General features: G+C 36.0%; 1 protein-coding gene across 3 annotated transcripts; it reads left to right on the top strand.

Annotated features, from left to right (window-relative positions):
* The first annotated feature begins 49 nt into the window (after positions 1–49).
* On the top strand, positions 50–19,060 carry Ddias (DNA damage induced apoptosis suppressor). Of its 3 annotated transcripts, XM_015477361.2 has the most exons (8): positions 50–336; positions 450–575; positions 1,679–1,735; positions 6,786–6,887; positions 7,049–7,177; positions 13,687–13,848; positions 14,980–15,097; positions 16,027–19,060. In XM_015477361.2, the coding sequence occupies exons 5-8, from the start codon at positions 7,065–7,067 to the stop codon at positions 18,550–18,552; spliced, it is 2,919 nt and encodes a 972-aa protein (XP_015332847.1). In that variant the 5' UTR covers positions 50–336; positions 450–575; positions 1,679–1,735; positions 6,786–6,887; positions 7,049–7,064; the 3' UTR covers positions 18,553–19,060. The 3 variants fall into 3 exon arrangements, with proteins under 3 accessions (XP_015332847.1, XP_048643949.1, XP_048643950.1); XM_048787992.1 differs by lacking the exon at positions 1,679–1,735; XM_048787993.1 differs by lacking the exons at positions 450–575; positions 1,679–1,735.
* Positions 19,061–20,662: the final 1,602 nt, after the last annotated feature.

The raw sequence follows: 20,662 nt of genomic DNA, 5'->3' as shown, positions 1-20,662 counted from the left end.
TCCGGCGTCCCTACGACAAGCTAGTTCAGTCTCCCCGGAAGCTAATTTTGCAGGCTGTACTACTACTTCACCAGTCGGGGTAGAGCATCCTTCAAACCTTATCTCTACCCCAGTTTGACAAAAAATGGTCGCTCCCAAATGCCCCCAGGATTTCGCGGTTAATCGTGACCCTCGGCGCAGCCTTTTCTGATTGGCTCTGAGGAACCACTGATCAAACGTCACTTCCGGCGGAAGAGGACGCGGGAGATTCGAGTAGAAGGTGTTTGGCGAGTTGCTGGGTCTATCTGGACTGCGGCCTTTCGGCGTCGCCCTGGCTGTCTCCCAGTCTTGAATTAGGTGAGGAGCTGGAGAAAGAGGTTCTTGGGGAAGCACTCCAAGGTCTCCCGAGACTCTTAAAGTCATTGTCGATGAGACCAGGAGGCTTGCATTTTATGTTGTTTGTTTTTCAGGAGTCCTGTCTGTAAAGGGAAGCTTTGACAGTACAAGAGTAAAAGAGTCAGTGACTTTAGACCGTGCCGCTGGGATCACTATGTGAACGTTTGTTGCGAACACTGGGCTGTCGAACTAGACACAGGGTGAGCTCAAACTGGAGATAACCGAGACAAAGTCTCGACTTTTTAAAAGTTTTCTAGATTTCTTCCCTATCTCTCACTTCCAGCCAATAATAACAGCTTCATGAATATCTCAAAGCTCTGTTCTTTTCTCCACATTCACTGGTATTTGGGTCGACCCCTTATGCTATGTAGTTATAACAATAACCTCCCAAGTATTTCTTTTGCGTTCAGTCTTGGTACCTTTTAATCCAGTCTCCACATTGCCAGACCTTAATACCCGCCAGAGGGCTACAGAGATCCCGGGTGCCAGGAAAGCCAGGAGCAGGAGAGCTGCAAGTTTGACCATTTAAAACCTTTCTGCCGCTCCTATTTGCCTGCAGTTTTAAATCCAAACTCCTTAAGTATCAAACTCTTTGATGTTTTTGTGTTCCTTAACATAGATTACAAGCCCCTTCTTGTCTTATCGTTGCCTCCCTCTCCAGCCCCAGTGATTTTCCAACTCTGGCCCTAGGCATCAGCCATACAAAATGCTTTTATTTATTTATTTTCACTATTGTTGGATATCAAGCCCAGGGCTTCATCCAGCCTAGGCAAGTGCTATCATTGAGCTACTCCCTAATCCTAGAGTGTCATATGTTCATCAGAGGCACAGCCCTCCCCCTTATTTCCAAACCTAAACCCATCCCCAACTGGCATGTTCTTACTCATTCCTTATTTCTCAGTTTGCAAGGACTTTTTTTTTTTTAAGGCAGGCAGGCTTTCCTAACTCTGCAAAACTGGATCACAGAGTGCCCAGTCATTATTTTCTCATGCTGAAGATAGTTTTATCTATCTCCCTCTGTGCCAAGAACTGCTAGATATTGGGTTACAATGGTGAAAAGGATGGATTCCTTCCCAATGAAATATACCTTTTATCCATGGACTTAAGAAAGGAAACAACAGGGGAACTATGGGTTTTTAAATGGTCTGGGAAGTCCTTTCTAAGGAGTTGATATTTCAGTGGAGACCTTAAAGATGAGAATTATCTAGCCTTGAAAGAGAGGAAGATTAAAAATGAAATGAATAAGATACACAACAGCCCTGCAGCAAAAAAAAAAAAAAAAACTTGATATTTTTGTGTTCAGGAACCTAAGAAAAGATCTGTGTTGCTGGAACTTATTCAGGAAGGACTCTTGAATAAGGTGAGTCTGGAAGATTGGGTAGAAAGCAGATAATGCAGTTAGATGACTAATGCAGCAGCATAAGCAGGAGATGATGGTGGTTTGGATTAAGGTGGTGGCAGAATACATGGTGGAAGTGAATGATGATTTCTAATATGGAAATAGATTCTAAGACTACTGATGGTTTGATTTGGCACATGAGGAAAAGAATGAAAGATTACTCCTAGCTATCTGGCCTTACTGGCTTGTTAGAAAGTACTACCATTTACTGAGATTGAGAAAATTTCATGGAAAAAGGTTTGAGAAGAAAATTAAAAATTCAGTTGTTACCTATTAAACTTTGAGATGTCTGTGAGATATCCAAACACAGTTGGCTCTCAGGTAAGCAGTTGCAGTATGGAACTCTGAAACTTGCATGTATTGTTTTTACCTTTGTATCATTTCATTGATAGTTATCCATTGAGCAAATAGATTTTAAATTCCTTGAACAAAAGAGCTTGTGTTTTCTGTCTCCAACTCTGTCCCCTCTCCATCCCTGTTATAAATGTCTGTTATAAATGTTATAAATGGTGGAATGAATGGACACACTATGTTGTACTTCTTAAGATTTTCCTGGTTAGTGTTTTAAAAAATATTTTACCTTTCACTGGAGGTTTTGTTTCTTTACTTTTTGTGTATTTTATTGTTGATCTCCTGTCTTCCCTTTCTAGAATCTTCATGTTATTGTCCATAAAATATTTCTTAGAGAATTGTTATGACTTCTTTTAAAAATTAAAACATAGTATATGCCCTTGAAAAAGATCATTAGATAGTGTTAAGAAAAATATTCTAAGTAGCCACCCTTCCCATAATGAGGCATCTTGACTTGTAAAAGGGGAAATCTGAGAGGAAGAAGGTGACAAAGGTTTTCTTGAAAAGCATGAACAGTTTCTGATTTATTATGTTTTTTGGTTTGTTTTGTTTTTTAGTACTAGGGATCAAACCTAGGGCATCAGGCACTCTAGGCAAATGATCTACACTAAGCCACACCCCTTTCCAGCTATTTGGGGAGAGATGAAGGGAAGAAAAATTAGTCTTTGTGTCATTAGATCTGGGAACTAGTTTTCTAAAGGAATAACTTTATCTTTGGGGCAGCCTTAAAACAAATAGTTAAGTGTGATGCTTGAGCACACAGTACAGTGAACTAGAAAGACTGCTGCATTAATTGTTAGAGATGTGAGTTCCAGACCTGATTCCACCTGCATCCTGATCTTTAATTAGCTACTTAAATTCTCTGATTAGATCAAATAATGAGATAAAAGCACTGTGCACACTGTAAAGCTGTTTGTCTCTTGTCCTGGACTATAACTAACTAGTAACTAGGAAAGCTGTCTGTTTGTCCCTCACTAATGCTATCAACAGTTGGCATTTACCAGCTGCACAACAAATAACTGATAAGTAAATATATTGAGCTTACTAAATTGGAAAATGGTTTGCTGACTGTGATGGAGCTGAGAGAAATGTACTACTATATCATTCTTCCCAATAAAATTGAGAAAAAAGATAAATTATAGGATATACCACATATGAAATTGTTCCCAAGTCTATCATAATGTTTTCTTAACTTTAATACTTTCATTCCTGTCACTTCGTTCAGTTATCTATCAAATATGCGTTCACCATACTGCAAGTCAGACAGTAAAGACAGAAATTAAGTGACAAATAACATGAAGGAAATAAGAAAATAACTAACAGTTAACTCCTTAAACAGTATTGTATTACTGTCCACTATACAATGAATGGGAAGTCTTTGCCATTGCTGTGGTTTGCCAAATGAAACACAAATAGTAAAAATAATGAATTGACCTTTTTCACTTTAGTCAAATTTTGCCAATAATTTATGGGTTTTTATGGACATACTTATTTCATCCACTAGAGGACAATAAATGCTTAAATAAAGACAATTTAACCAACTTTTCTTTTAAAAAATGTAACAGTTGGTGCTTATATAATGAATTTAGAAGTTAATCCCAAAGGGGGCTGGGATGTGGCTCAAGCGGTATCGCGCTCGCCTGGCATGCGTGCGGCCCGGGTTCGATCCTCAGCACCACATACAAACAAAGATGTTGTGTCCGCCAATAACTAAAAGAAATAAATATTTTAAAAAATTCTCTCTCTCTCTCTCTCTCTCTCTCTCTCTCTCTCTCTCCTCTCTCTTAAAAAAAAAGAAGTTAATCCCAAAATTTCATGTTTATTTAAGTTTTGCATGTATTGGCAAATCGTCTGCCTAATTATATAGTAAACTTTTTAGGACAGAGATTATTATTTCTAATTGTTTAAATCCACAGCCCTTAACACTGTGTCTTAATAAGTTTAATCCATTTCCTGAAGTTTGGATTTGATAGCAATTGTATAAGAATATTGTCTGGTAAATATCCACATAGGGGTGGCACAATATAAAATTCTGTTGTAAAGCCCTAAAGAAAATATTCTGTGGTCACAATATGGCCACAATTTTTAAAAAAATTAGAAGTGACAGTAAATTTAAATAATAATTAAAATAAATACTAAGGTACAATAATGTAAAACTATTGTGTATATTTCACATACAAATAGGGTATCTAATATATGTATGACTTTTAATAATTTCTTATAATTTAATATGTATATAGGATTTTTTAAAATAATTTTATAATTTGGAAAATTTTTATTTTATATTTAAATGATATATGTCACTGAGGAATAGGAAAGCTGAGAATTGAAAGAATGTTAATAACTAAAATTCATTGACAATTTTTGAACTTAGTATTGGATATCTAAAAAGATGATCCTTATGGTTCTGGAAAAGAACATATGAAACAGATCAATTTACTGTGATGTAGTGAGTGATATATATAAAAAAAAAAAAAGTAGGATCTCTTAATCCGGGAAAGCTTCCTGGAGAAGAAAACCACTGAGAAGAATCTCAAAAGGTAGCATTAAACAGGAAAATGAAAGACCTTTTTAGAATTAGACAATAAGAGAACAAACAACCCAATCAACAAATGGGCCAAGGACCTGAACAGACACTTCTCAGAGGAGGACATAAAATCAATCAACAAGTACATGAAAAAATGCTCACCATCTCTAGCAGTCAGAGAAATGCAAATCAAAACCACCCTAAGATACCATCTCACTCCAGTTAGATTGGCAGCCATTATGAAGTCAAACAACAACAAGCGCTGGCGAGGATGTGGGGAAAAGGGTACACTTGTACATTGCTGGTGGGACTGCAAATTGGTGCAGCCAATTTGGAAAGCAGTATGGAGATTTCTTGGAAAGCTGGGAATGGAGCCACCATTTGACCCAGCTATTCCCCTTCTCGGTCTATTCCCTAAAGACCTAAAAAGAGCATGCTACAGGGACACTGCTACATCGATGTTCATAGCAGCACAATTCACAATAGCAAGACTGTGGAACCAACCTAGATGCCCTTCAATAGACGAATGGATAAAAAAAATGTGGCATTTATACACAATGGAGTATTACTCTGCATTAAAAAATGACAAAATCATAGAATTTACAGGGAAATGGATGGCATTAGAGCAGATTATGCTAAGTGAAGCTAGCCAATCCCTAAAAAACAAATGCCAAATGTCTTCTTTGATATAAGGAGAGTAACTAAGAACAGAGTAGGGACGAAGAGCATGAGAAGAAGATTAACATTAAACAGGGATGAGAGGTGGGAGGGAAAGGGAGAGAGAAGGGAAATTGCATGGAAATGGAAGGAGACCCTCAGGGTTATACAAAAGTACATACAAGAGGAAGTGAGGGGAAAGGGAAAAATAATACAAGGGGGACAAATGAATGACAGTAGAGGGGGCAGAGAGAGAAGAGGGGAGGGGAGGGGAGGGGGGATAGTAGAGGATAGGAAAGGCAGCAGAACACAACAGACACTAGTATGGCAATATGTAAATCAATGGATGTGTAACTGATGTGATTCTGCAATCTGTATATGGGGTAAAAATGGGAGCTCATAACCCACTTGAATCAAAGTGTGAAATATGATATATCAAGAACTATGTAATGTTTTGAACAGCCAACAATAAAAAATTAAAAAAAAAATCAGAAAATGAGTAGGTGACAATATTATAGCAAAATGATTACTTTCCTACTTTTAAAGGGATATAGTATATATTTAATATGAATCATTTTACAAAAGTAAGTTTCTCAATTTGCATATTATTCTTGAAATGTTTTGATATTCGTAGTATTTGGAATAAAATTTTTAAATGTGAAAAAAAAAAAAAAAGACCTTTTTAGATTTTAGGCAGAGAGAAGAGTAAAAAACACAAAGGCACAGAAATAGGAAACATCCCATTGGGGCAAGAGGCAAGGAACACAACTTAGACTATTTTTTTTGTATAATCTACTAGCACATAAATATTAAGGAAGAAAATCAAGAAAAAAGGCATTAGGGAGATTAGATACCTGTCTTTAACTTTCAGATTAGTGGTAGGTAGAACAAAAGTAAGTAAATGCATATATAGAATAATTATAGAACATGATTGGTACTTTGAAGGATAATATGATATCAGGCTGGGATTGTAGCTCAGTGGTAGAGTGCTTGCCTCATACAAGTGAGGCCCTGGGTTCGATCCTCAGCACCACATAAAAATAAATAAATAAAAATAAAGATATTATATCCATCTACAACTTAAAAAAAATTTTTTTTTTTTAAAGGGAGGATGGAAACTAAGGGAGGCAGTGGGCAGTGCCTACTTGATATAAGGTAGGGCTCCAGAGGGAATCACATTAAAGTTGAAGCAAAGGAGCTAGCTATGCTAAGTCCTATGGAAGAACATTCTAGACAGAGAACAATAAGCACAAAAGCTTGAGAAGTCAAATTATTTTGTATATATGAGGAACAGAAAGCAGGTCAGCATGGCTTGAAATGCAGTGATTAAGGAGGAGAATGATACAAAGTGAGCTCAGGGAGTTGGGCAAGGGCTAGACAATCTGACTGTTGTAAGAATTTGAAGCTTCATTCTAAATAGCAAGATTTTAAGCAGCATTTTCAGGATAAACATTTGCCCTATTTTATTTCCCTTAGCCCACTGGTGGATGCCATCTGGACCATCTGGATCTGGATTTTGGAGGACATAAGAAAGGAAGATGCCATATTCCATCATTTGTTGCACTGTCAAGGAATCAGGTTTTAAAAATAATGCATTTTTTGTGTGACCTTTTTTCTTCCATTCCCTTATATCGATACCACACACACTACTTTATTCTTAAAGAGATTGTCATGTGCCTAAGAAAATAATGAAACCAAGGAATACCTATCTTCATCCCTGTGGCTATTTTGTTTTGTAGGCCACAGTGTGAACACATGAATAGAAGAAGAAAATTTCTTCTTGGCTCAGTACTTGCTCTTCAGAATTCGAGTTTTATATATCCATCATGTCAAATGTGCTTCTCTCGGATAATCTTTGTCTCCAAAAGGTAAAAATAAAGCCTCTAAGCACGAGAGAGGAAATATATCAGTACACAATATAAACCTTCTTCTATGGTGCAAGGATAAATAAAAACTAAATTCATCATATGAGGACATTAGATTCTCTCAGGGATTCTCAGAGTTTGGTTCTGCTGTAAATCCCAGAATAGAACTGGCCAGTAATCCACTTTCTAGAGAGAAATTTCAAGTCACTTTGAAGTCTTTACTAAGTACCTACCTCAGGGGGAAAAAAAATAACTTCTCAGGAAGCAAGTAACAATCCTGGTATAAAAGCCTACTTCTTAGAATATCCCTGGGTATTAAGTAAGAGGTTTTTTTGTTTGTTTTTGTATGACTCTTAAATTATTTAATACATATATGTAAAAACCTTGAAAATAGACACTATGTTATACATGTTAAGTGTCCTTTATCTGAAATGCTTGGAACCTGAAGTATTTCAGATTTTGGAGTGTCTTAGATTTGAGGATATTTACATAGACTTTACTAGTTGAGTATCCTAATCCAAAAATCTGAAATCCAAAATGCTCCAAAATCCAGAACTTTGTGAATGCCATGTCAGTACTCAAAAATTTCAGCTTTTGGAGAATTTTGGATTTCAGATTTACAGATTAGGAATGTTCAACCTGTAGTGATTTTTATTATTTAGCACTAGAATGGTGTTTGGCACAAAAAGTTTTTATCATATTCAACTGCAGACCAAGTATAGCTGAGAATCTAAGATCCTCCTCTGATCTTTATAAAGTAGAATTGACAAGTTAGGTTTGGAGGGGCTGGGATTATAGCTCAGCGGTAGAGCACTTGCCTAGCACATGTGAGGCACTGGGTTTGATCCTCAGTGCCACATATATAAATAAAGATATTGTGTCCATCTTTAAAAAAGAAAAGTTAGGTTTGGAGTTCTTCAAAAATACTCTCTCTGACTGGAGAAAAGATTAATATATCTAGTAAGTATTTAGTAGTATATAAGTACAAATAGTGTGTCAACAACATTCTTTTTTTAATTAATTTTTCTTGGTTCATATTAGCTATAAGCAACATTAGATTAATTTTGATATGATTATAAATATGTGGACTCTGATTTGCTTCACTTCATTCCTCAGTACTTGCCCTTACCTCCCTGCCTCATTTTAGTCAGATTTTTTTGCTGCTATGATCAAAAGACCTGACTAGAAAAATTAGAGGAGGAAAAGTTTATTTGGGGGCTCATCGTTATAGAGGTCTTAGTCCAAAGATGGCTGGCTCCATTCTTTGGGGTCTTTAGTGAGGCATACCACCATGACAGAGAAAAGCAACTCAAGGCATGATTCCAGGAAGCACAAAGAAAGAGTTCTCTTCACCACAACAAAATATAAACCCAAAGGCATGCCCCCAGTGACACACCTCCTCAAGCCACACCCTACCTGCTTTCAGTTACCACTAAATTAATCACTATTTGAGAATCAATTCACACTGATTGGATTATGGCTCTCATGGCCTGATGATTTTACTTCTAGACCTTCTTACATTATCTCATACATGAGCTTTTGGGAGACACCTGCTGGGACCTGCACGGCCAAACCCTAGAAACTGGCAAGGGGCAATGGAGGATTAAGAAAGATACAAATATTTATAGAGAGAAAGCTGGGACCAGGTGGGACAATAATCTCTGATGGAAGAACGGTGACCCAGAGCTAGCTCAGCACATTTATTATATAGGGTCTCACAATAAGAAAGTTAATATTCTTTGTGCACTAAAAAGTTACAGAACTAGAAACATTTTTGTAGCTATTCTACTATTGCAGTGCTAGGAACATCCTATTATTTCCTGCTATACCCATGAAGCCAATTGTCCAGAGTTTCTGCAAAGCAGACAGGCTTGAAAGTTGTAGCACTTGCAAGATATTGTGGTTATCTTGTTATGCTCAGAATTCTCTATTCCCAGCAGCTGGTGTCTGAGCTCAAAGTCAGACACTATTATTGTTTCATACCTTTGCACATAACTTGCTCAGGCAGGGCTTTACCCTCATTCCTGAGCAATCTGGTCCTGTGTCTTTGCACAGAAAGTTCCCAGAGCAAAGCACAGCCACAATTCTGAGGCAGTCAGAGCTCATGATTCAAGTCACTGCTCTCCATAGACACTTAATATCTAAACCATAATGCCCTCTAATCTCCCCTGTTCCCCTGCCTCTGCTTTACTGATCTTTGTGCCAGCAATATTCTTAACTAGTATTTTTCTCCAGTTAACATCAAACGGGGAAGGGGAGAAGGATTAGCAGTTCTAACTCACATTTAGGATTAAGGTTGTCCTTGCATAGTTACCACTATTCCTTTATTTAACCACACAAGTTCTCATATGTAAGCTCTTAGAGAAAGACCCTGTTTGTGTGATTCTTCATTAAATCCTTGGCATCCAGCCTGGGGCTTAGTTCATAGAAAATGCTCAACAAATGTTTGTTAAATAAATGAATAAATGGCAGCATAATAGTGCCTACATTATCTTAGGTTCAGTCATTTTCAGGTTCCTAACTATCATTTGAAACAACTAAAAGCCATGGGCTATTTGTCTTATCGAGATGGATTAGAAGCAGCATGGTATAATGGAACAATTTCAAGCTTCAGAAAACACAAGTGAGCAGATAGGCTCTGACACTTACTAATTGTATGACTTTGGTCAAAATATTTAACTTCTGTGGATCTAATTATTTATAGAGATAATGCACAGCAATCTCCTATTATATTTCATGACATATTAGGATCTCTAAAATATTAGTCATTATTGTAAAAAGTCCACTGTAAGTATACATTACCTATTGCAGTATATCATGGTGATTAAAAGCATGATTCTGTGGAGCCAGACTGCCTGGATTCAAATCCCAACCTGGCCACTTGAACTGCCGTGGCCTTGGGCAAGTCACTTAAATTATCTGAGCCCAAAAATGGGGAAAGTTAACAGCTGTCTTATACGGTTCTTACAAGGATCTAGTAAGATATATACATAACATGCTTAGAACATTTGATACATAATTAGTAATATATGTATAATATAATATAAATAATTATATAAAATATGATAATATGATAATCTTCAAAAATGTAGGTTAAATAATAATGCCATTGTTACCTCTTTAGACTGGTGATAATATATAACATACATGAATGTTTATTATGTGCCAGGCACTGTGCTAGGAGCTTTGGAGACTTTTTAATACAAAAGACTATGAAGTAGATGCTATTGTTAATGCCAGTTTAAAAGGAAACAACTAAAACTTAGAAAAGTTAAGCAGTCTGCCCACACATCCAGCTAGTCAGAAACATTTAAGTCTAAACTATCTGACTGCTGTCTTCACTCATAATCAACATATTACCTCCAGATTAGCAGTGGAATTTTTCTCCAGAATGATACCTCCCCTTCTTTTTCCCAGAGCTGGGAAAAGAGCTCTGACTGAACCATTGAGTTACAACAAACACCACAGCATTTGGTCCTTGCCTGTGGAAATGTAGATGATTATGGAACAATTACTTGTTCTCTATACATATTACATTGGCAATATTACAGAACCAAAGAATCTACTCCCATAATATCTGCTACTTTTTTTTCTTCTCTAATTTTGTTTCTGCTTTTTCTTTTTTCTTTTTTTTCTCACTTGAAGTCAGCCAACATAAGAAACAGAAGAGACTGCTTCCCAAAGATTTTATTTGACCTCAAATTCTTAGTGCTGATAGCCATAATAGGTGTTTTGTGTTTTATGGAGTTAACTTTCTTTTTTCTATTTTAAACTTCCAATATTAAATGGGTTGTAAAACTATTCTTCAGAGACCTGAAGTTCTATGGAGGTGCTTCTTGAAGGAGACAGGGATTAAACTAGCAATGGTGGATAGTATTGAGTACTAATAGGTTGGGCTCTGGAACCTTTACCTTAGTTTCAATAAGACATTCATTTTCATTCTCATTAGGGTTCCAAGTTATATTTTTGTTGGAAAAGGATTTCCTGATATAAAAACATAGACATACAAATATAAAAACTATTGGGGCTGGGAAAGGCATAGCTCAGTCAGAATGTGTGTGTGGGGGGGTGTCTTTGTATATGTTGGGGAATTGATAGAGTTTGTGTACTATCCCAAAATTATGAGCAAGGGGAGGGGATTTATCAATATAAGCTATCCATCCAGCCCAAATATGCAAATTGCCTATTGGCTTAAGGGGATGCATAATCCCTTTAGTCTATATCTATTCTCCTCATCACCATCCCCAACCACCCAAAAAAGTTAGTATTATTTATTTAATTAAGCAAGTCAAATTGAGTTCCACACATAGATCATAGTTTTCTTTGGGGGGATATAGTGTGTAGAAGAAGCCTTAGGGATATTTTTTTTTAACGTGGTACTGAGGATGGAACTCAGTGCTTTACACTTTAGGGATACTTTTTTAAACAATTTTTTTATTACTTTGTAGTATTTAGTGTAGTCTGGATCTATAAGGGACATTGTGTGATAATCGCATAGTCTGGATGTTCTTAACCTGGAATGTAAATAAATTGTAGGTGTGGATGCATCCTTCAGTGTCCAAGATATGTAAAATATTGTGTAATTGACTGTAAATTTTTTTTCTAAGAGAAAAAGTCAATTGCTTTAATCAGATTTTCAGAGGATTTCAAAGCTAAGAAAACAGATTTACCGATCTCATAAATTCTACTTCTGGGCTAAATATAAGTACACTAGGAAAATAATGAAACTTGGTATTTTAGTTTGGACCAAACAAAAAGGATTAAAACTACAGTAGTCATTTCAGATAGATCTGCTCAGAGGTTTCTTCGAGTTCAGAACTATTTTCATAGTAATTCTAAGGCATTATTTGCCTTTTTCACTCTCCTATGTGTACAGTGGAATTTACCAAAGGCCAGGTGACCTGTGATATCACAGGAGATAGAGCAGAGAAGTGGAACATGTGAATCCAGCTACCTTTTTATTAAGCCAGATTTTAAAGAGATTTGCAAAATGTAAAACACTGCCTGTCTCTTCTCACTTTTTTAAATTTGGGAATAGACAGTTATGTATTATGAAAATATGTTCTAACCAACCATGTAGTGGGTTTATTATTTTTAATAGATTAACGAAAAGATATAAGATGAACAAGTTCTGTGGTTTAATGTACAGTATGGATTAGGATGGATGTGTTCATTTGATTGTGGTAATCATATGTATTTCAAATCATCATGTTGTATACCTTGAATATATTCAATCTTTGTCAGTTAAGTATTTTAATTAATAAATATAGGTATTATGCATTGTAGTGTAAAACATTATGTTAATTATTCAAAGATTTACTAGGAATTTTACATTAGACCTTAATGCATTATTAATGCATAACCTTTAAAAAATTTTAATGCATATTTGAAACGGTTCATTTCACTAGAGGTTGGTATTAATGAGAAATGGTTTTATCCCCCAAGTGAGTCTGTTTTTTCTATGACCAGCATAGAGCACAAGAGTCCAGAATATTTCAGTATGATTACATGAATTGATTAGTACAGATCTATCTTTGGTATGACAAAAAAAATAATTAACACCAATCTATGATAGTATATCCAAAATACACCTTATGTGACAGCTTTTTGGAAGTTACTTTGAGAAATAAGGATTTTATACTCCCTCTAGTGGCTGACATTACTTTCTTTTTGCACTTTGCCAGTCTATTTTAAAACAGATCACTAGCAACATGAAGAAAAAACAAAGTTGTAGTATTATCCATTACCATAATATGTTTTAAAGGATCAGTTTTCCTAAATTAAGAACATGAAAAATGGAAATCAGAATTATATTATCTTAAACTAGAAAAGAGGGAAATGCTAAGTAGAAGTGACAATAAGCACCACAGTGGGAAGGCAGACCAATACATTAGTTTGGCAAGATTTATACTATACTCTTTTTTTAAATTTATCTCATTTTATCTTTCCTCAGGCCTGGATTTTACAAATAAGGTACTCCAGATTTCAGGAATATAATATCCCAAGAACAGACAGCAATACACTTTATGTATACTTTTTGACTAAAAAGTATTTGGCCACAGTTGCACATTGTCTTGAAAACAAGTTAAATCACATGGTTTTTTTATATATAATTTTTGTAATCTGATCAATTCTCAACATATTCCAATGGATTAAAGATAGTAATTTTTATAATGTTAAGACGAATGTAATTAGCTAAGTACTTTGGGTATAAATATTTAAAGAGTACGTGTTAGTCTCATCCTCTCTCATGCATGCACACACAGTTATTCATTACTTTGCTATGTTTGGCATGCATTTCTGTCAGTTTGGAGATACTTAATTTGAATTAGCAAAGCTAGCTATTAGGAACAGAGAAATTCAAAACAAGTTGATCATAAATAGTTTAAGAAGAATGTAAATTACTAGGAGTATTTCTATGAGAACTATAATTTAAATTTTTACTTTTCTTGGTTTTTGTAATATAAAAAAAATTTAATGAAAATTTCTATACTTTTTTTCCTACTCTTTAGATCTAGTTGTCCAAAATGTGGCTCCACTGGTGAAGCTGAAAATGCCAGCTACAGATATAAACTCTCTTTGAAAGTTGCAGAATCAAATAAATTATTTGCTATTACTGTATTTGGAAGCTGCTTAGACACATTTTTTGGTCTGACTGCCACTGGTTTACACAGGTAAGAATATTTAAAGCATTCTTTTTTCTGACTGCTCCTTTAGTATGCAAATTTGAAGATAAGTGTTTTAAGGTGAGATACATTTAGTAAAAAGATAGCCTGGTGTGGTGGCGCACACCTGTAATCCCAGCAGCTTGGGAGACTGAGGCAGGAGGATCACGAATTCAAAGCCAGCCTCAACAAAAGCAAGGCACTAAGCAACTCAGTGAGACCTGTCTCTAAATAAAATACAAAACAGGGCTTGGAATGTGGCTCACTGGTTGAGTATCCCTGAGTTCAATTCCTAGTACACCCAAAAAAGATAGTCTTTTAACCTCAGATCTTCAGTTTCCTTAAATGATAATCACGTGAGAAAAGGAAAATACTTATCTCATGAGTATGTATCATGTTAATGTTATACCAAGCTTCTTTCATTCAGGGTAACTAAGCTATAATTATTAAAATATTAAGTTAGAAAACTAATCCAAGATACAGAAACTTAGATAAGAAAGTAAAATCATTTCATACTGAAAGATGATCCAGACTGAGGTTCACATTCAGGTGTTTGAGGATCCCTGAGGCAAGAGAAACTGTTTAAGGGAATAGTCCCGTATCAGAAGTTGAAATTTTGTCATTTCTTTCATTTGCTTTATAATTTCATCTGTATAAATCTAAAAAAAAAACATGAAAATGGCAGATTTGTGTAAGCAATTGAACATTTGACCTTCTGCTTCCCCTCCCCCAAGTCACTTGACAGAAGAAAGCTATTCCATGTTTTGTAGTTGAGGGCAAACTGATTTAGAAAAAGGGACACTACAGGGACGATAGCCAGAATTGTTAGGGAAGAGGAAAGACTGCTACCCCGCCCCCCCCCCACTGTTGCCTCTATTTTTTCCTAGTATAATTGCTGGGCCTGGTGATTAGACAAGTATGTGTTTTATTCACACTGGATACATTGGAGTTTTGTAGGGTTTTTATTTTGTCTATGTTATGAGAAAACTAGAGGGAATAAAATGCTTAGCTTATAAAGCTACTTTCTTTTTCTGTATGTAACTGAAAAGTTTCCTGCCACATTTTCAAACTAATTATGTCTACTAATGTTATTGCAAATTAGAATTTTCAAGTTCTTCACATTTTTTATTTTCTTTCTAGGTATATTCAGGATCCTAATAAAATCCCGGAAACACTGGGCAGTGATATAACTCAGAACCTATTAACTAAAGCTGTTGAAACTTGTTTTGTCGGACAAAGCTTTATTTTTGGAGTGACGGTAATGGATACTAGTTTTCTTTTTAGAGTTTTGTTAGCATTCCCATTGTAATGAAATGATTTGAATTTTCTAAATAGTTTTTAGAAGTTATATATAAATTTGAAGGCCTGTAGAAGCACTTTATACTGTGTAAATATAGCATATAGAAGGTCTGTCTAAACATCATATGTCACAACTTCCTCTTTCAAATGTCAGAAAAGCCCAGTTCAAATGCTTTCTGAACTTTAAAACTAGGAATTTATTATGAATTTTTAAAACTCAGATATTTTATATTTATTTCACTCTCCAAAATTTGCTCAAGTTATATGGTACAACTGTAGTTATAAAAGAACCTGTAGAAGGAATAAAAGAATGTACTGACTCTAAAGGAGTAGTTTACTGTCTTATGTACACTGAAGGGAATAAAGAATTTTGTCCACACGAGAATCAGAATTTTAAAAGAAGGAATAGAGCAGTCCATAGCTGAACAGTGAGAAAAAAAAAAAAACAGAGAAAAGTGAAACCAAGTGATACAGAGCTTTACTTTGTTAAAATCTTGGGTTTGGTTCTTCTCTTTTCTTCCTCTTTCTTTCTCTCCCAAATATAATGGCAGCTAACCTTTATTAAGCAACTCATGCTAAACAGCAATTCTCCATTTTTATTCTTGTTTAAAAAAATGAGAAAACTAAGGCTCAGGGAGGTTAAATAAATTGCTCAAAGCTCTAACACTACTTAGTAAATACTGGAACCAAGATTTGAAGAAAAGTCTCTCTATTCCAAAGTGTATTTCCTTTTGTATATGCCATTCTGCCTGGAACACTAAAGGAAGTGAAATTAGAGGGGGTAAGGGTTATAGTTGTATCTGCTTTAACCTTTTAAATTCCTGTTTATTTTTTGGATCAAAGGAGCAACATTTTCTTTTCATTTTAATTTATTTACTTCTTTCACAGAATTTTGAAAAACAATATGGAAATGGTTCAGGTTCTAATAACTTCTTACCACATTGCCATGGCCACAAAAGAGAAGTCAGAGCACTAGTAGCTTGTCAGATTCTTCTACCAAACCCCCATGTTGCAGGCTTTACTGTCATTGACTACTTTCAGCAGCTTTTGCAGACTTCCAATTTCAGGAAACTTCACTGTGCCTTCCAGGAACCTAATAGTCACTTACTTGCTTTAGATCATTCAAATAGTGATCTCAGCAGTATAAATGGCTCTGAAAGCACTTCCTATTTTTCGGAGCTCCACAGCCAAGATGATTTTTCAAGATTCTGGCAGCCATCACTTGAACTCACTTCCATTGTTTCACCACTAATAGATAATGATGATTTGTCAGCTTCAGAACAAACAATGGCCATTAGTTCTCTTCATCAAAACAGAAAGTGCATCTCCTTTGCAAATGTTACTGGTTCTAGCAGTTGCCGTGATCCCGTTCAGGGTTCGTGGAGCCTCATTTCATATATGGATAAAAAGAGTACAACAGAAAAGTTGGATGAGGAACTTGGCTTACAAGCTAATCAACCGAGTACAATTCATAGCAATCATCATGAAATTAGAGTTACTGACTTTAATTTATTTCCTTTGAAAATTCAAGAGCCACTTGAGTCAAATAATGCAGAATCCTTCCATAGTCCAGTGAAAATTAACAATAGTTATTCTCAAAGTGAGATTAAATGTTATCCACATCATGATGTAAATACCACCACCAGCCTTCAAGAAATATCTGCATATTGTCCATCTTTATCATTTAGAACTGGGGAGAGAACTAGCAATTCCCATGATTATGACCCTATGATTTGGGATGATCTGCCATTCTCTGAAAGCCTGAACAAATTTCTAGCAGTTATTGAAACTGAGATTGCTATATCCCAAACAGATGCCAGGAAAAAGAAAAATGATGTAGATAATGACATCAGTAAATTCCTTGCAGACCACAACAGGTTATGTGTGACTCCCCAGAGAACTGCTGAAGCTCTGTATTCACCACCTATAGTTTTAAGATCATCACAAGCTAAAGTCAAAACACACTGTAGCAAAGATAACTTCTTTTCCAGCTGTGAAGCAAATCTAAGTCCTGTTATTCAAAAGGAGTCAAAATCAGATAACACAGCAGAGGTTGTCTCTATAGGCAATAATGGAAGGGATATTTCAGAATATTTTCTCCCAGACCCTTATCTTTCAACTCTGTTTCCATCTTCAAAAGATTTAGAAACAACAGTTAAAAAGTCTATCAGGATTCTACCACATAAGGATGAAATTTCACTTAGGCCCAGTACTTCAGAGAATGACCAGTTTTGTCTCAGTGTCAAATATTTTAGTGGAGAAAAGTCACTTTCAGAAATGAATGAAGAGTTGACAGCTCCATGTTCTAGAAAGTACAATGATATTTCTGATGTTTGCATATTAGGAAACCAGCAATTTTATAGGTCGCCAAAGAATCAAGGTGACAGTTTTACAATTTGTAAGAAACTAACATATTCTTTAGAAACTCTTTGTAATAGTCCAAGTACAAATACATTGAAAGAAATGCCTTTTGGACATATCGATAATAACTTAACACAAAGCTATTCTGATCATGAAGATAGCTACAATGCTTCTGCTGATCTCTTTGATGATATTGCTAAAGATGTGGCCATTGCAACAGAAATTATCAAAAAACCACAGGATATTTTGTTACAGTGGGAAACATCCTTGACAGAAAATCATCTTGCAGAGCCTGATTTTTCAGTTAGATCACTTTCTGACAGTTCCAGCAAAACTTCACAAAAATCATCCTTGCAAAGCCTATCTACCTCTAAGTATCTAAGAACATACTCTCCTCCACCTCATTTTCAGTCAGATTCAGAATGTGACCTTGAAGAGAGCCAAGACTTTGTTCCATGTTCACAGTCAACTCCAATTGCAAGATTCCACCAAAAAATTAATGGGATAAATGAAGCTTTCAAAAAATTGCCTGCCTTTTATTCAGATCTTGATGCTAACCATAAAAAAATAAGGATTTCTCCTGAAAATGACAAACAGCCAGCCAACCCAAGCTGCTCAAAACACATGAAAACACATAGCCAGAGATTCAGAAGCCCGGAGATGTTCAGCAATTGTAGTATTTCTGAGTGTCTTGAAACTGATATTGAGGAATGGGTCCCTCCTACCACAAAAAAAGATACGCTTGGATTCCAAGTCATAGGTCTAAAGAAGTGCTTTACTGCCCATAATTCTCCTGATCAAAGAGAATTACCAAGAAAGAAACTAAAGCAAGTCAAGCAAAGAACTGATGTATTTTTAGTCAAGAAAAAGTTTAAGAATATGTCTACAGAAATAGTTGCAAAACAGAAAACTCCTAAATATAACTGTAAACAGTCAGGCTGGATTTCCAAAGAGTCAATTCTTGGACTTGATTGTTTTTCAGAAGTCAAATATTGCCTTCCATCTTCAGTTTCTGATACTAAAAGTACTTGGTCACCTGAATTGTTTTCATAAAAAGTCACCTGAACTCAATTCTTCAACTTTTAGGTAAAGGTAAATCTGTTTGGAAACTTCCCTCCAGTGGCATGGGGAGCATTCTTTACATTTTGAACACTCTGACAGAAGTAAATAAGAAAGGGACTATACTGGGTCTTTTAAAGTGTAAAACCATATCCCCCCCCCCCCGGATTTTATCCAGAATACTGTTTATTTAGATTATTGAGCACTTTATCTTATGTTGATTACAGATAGTAATATTGTTAAATTTGCTTTTTAAAAGTATTTGTTAAAATCAGAAAATAAAGCCTTTGGAAATCAAACATAAAATCTTAACTGTTCAGCTGAGATCTGGTATTTTCTGATCCAAGATTTGTAATGGGTGTTACACACACAGATGTTGCTATGGGAGCATGAAAGAGAAGTGGTTAACCCAGCAGCTAAGAAGAAATCAATAAAAACTTACATTTTTAGAAGTTATATGCACAATCATTTTTTAATAAATATTCATTGAATGCTTACTATATACCAGGTACTGTGCTTGTTATAGAAACTCAAAAATGAAAGTTAGGCCCCCTTAATTCAAACTCATTGTCTAGTAGAAGTAGAGTGATAAAACAACTGGACTATGTTCTTTTTTTGAGGGCGGGGGGGGGGGGGCATATTATGTTCTATGACAGAAGATACACTTGGAATGCTCATAGAAGCCAAAAAAAAGGAGTAGTTTCCACACTCCAAGCAGCACTTCAGCTGTGTCCTGTGAAATATTTTACAGTATCCCTGGTCAGCTTCTGTTATGTTTTGGATATGTGGTATCTTCCAAAATCTCACGTGTGAGACATCGCAAAAAAAGTTTAGAGGTAAAACAAATAGGTTTGAAAGCCTTAACCTAATCAATGTATTAGTCTGTTTGAATGGATTAACTAGGTGGTAACAATAGGCAGGTAGTATGTGGCTAGAGGAGGTAAGCCATTGGGAGCAAGCCTTTGGAGTATAGATTTTGCCTATGGTGAGTGGTGCTCTCTACTTTCTGGTGCCATGTCCTAAGCCACTTTCTTCCACCACACTCTTCCATCATAATGATCTGCCTCACCTTGGGCCCAGAGCAATGGAGCCTGCTGCATATGGACTGAGACCTCTGAAACTGTGAGCCTTAAATAAACTTTTCCTCCTCTAAAATTGTTCTTATCAGGTCTTTTGATCCCAGCAGAAGAAAAGCTGACTAAAACAGCTTCCTTTGTCATATCTCACAGAAAATGATTCCAAATCTTCACAATCTTTATGCCACCAAGCTATTGCTATTCTTCTTTTCTTACTTCATGAAGAGTATTAAGATCACCTAGTATTCCCTGAACTTCCCACACCCATACTTACTTACTTGTCTATAGTCCCCCATAACTTCTTTCCTACAGTCTAAGAAAATGATGAGCACCATGTTGGTGCTAGTCTGTTTGTACTGTTATACCATTACATTCATCTTTGTTGGGATCTTATTCCAGAAAAACAAAATATATACCTATACCTCCTGTATTTTACCTTCTTGCCTGTCGCGACCCCTCGCCAGCCAGGGAAACACGACACAGGATTCTTCTTTCAACAGTTTATTCAGGCCTTGAGTCATGTATCATCTTCTAGCGCCCGCGCCCGGCACACCCAAGCACAGCTTAATAAAGCCCCCCGCATACCAATCCTAAGCCGCCACGTGGATCTCTCTCATAGGGTGGTAAGGGATTGCGCGCCAACTCTCCATAAAAGGAGTTGTTTATCACAGGCCACAGTGGAAGCCAGCGCCATCTTCTAATGGCGGCCACGGTCTATAAGAATGGCTTACCACACTTGCCCATCTCCCCCCAGCTTTTTATTTTTATAATTTGCAAGTACAATGGCTAAAAGAATACTACAGTGATACAGCATCTAATCATACCATCCAGATTCAATTATCTTTAAATTCTGCCTTTTCTATATGCTTATTTCCCCCTCCCTCTCTCTCTGTGTCTGTGTGTGTACACACATATACATATATGTGTATATGTTTTTGCTGGTCTGTTTAAAGATAAGCTACAGCTCTCCTGGATCACAAGTTTGATCTGATGTATGCCAAATGTGCTTTTGTTCACTGATATGTGGG

The sequence above is a fragment of the Marmota marmota genome, unplaced genomic scaffold, assembly GCF_001458135.2.
Source record: "Marmota marmota marmota unplaced genomic scaffold, marMar, whole genome shotgun sequence".
Lineage (NCBI taxonomy): Eukaryota > Metazoa > Chordata > Mammalia > Rodentia > Sciuridae > Marmota > Marmota marmota.
Note: the sequence above shows the minus strand (reverse complement) of the source record. Positions and strands in the feature narration are given on the sequence as shown.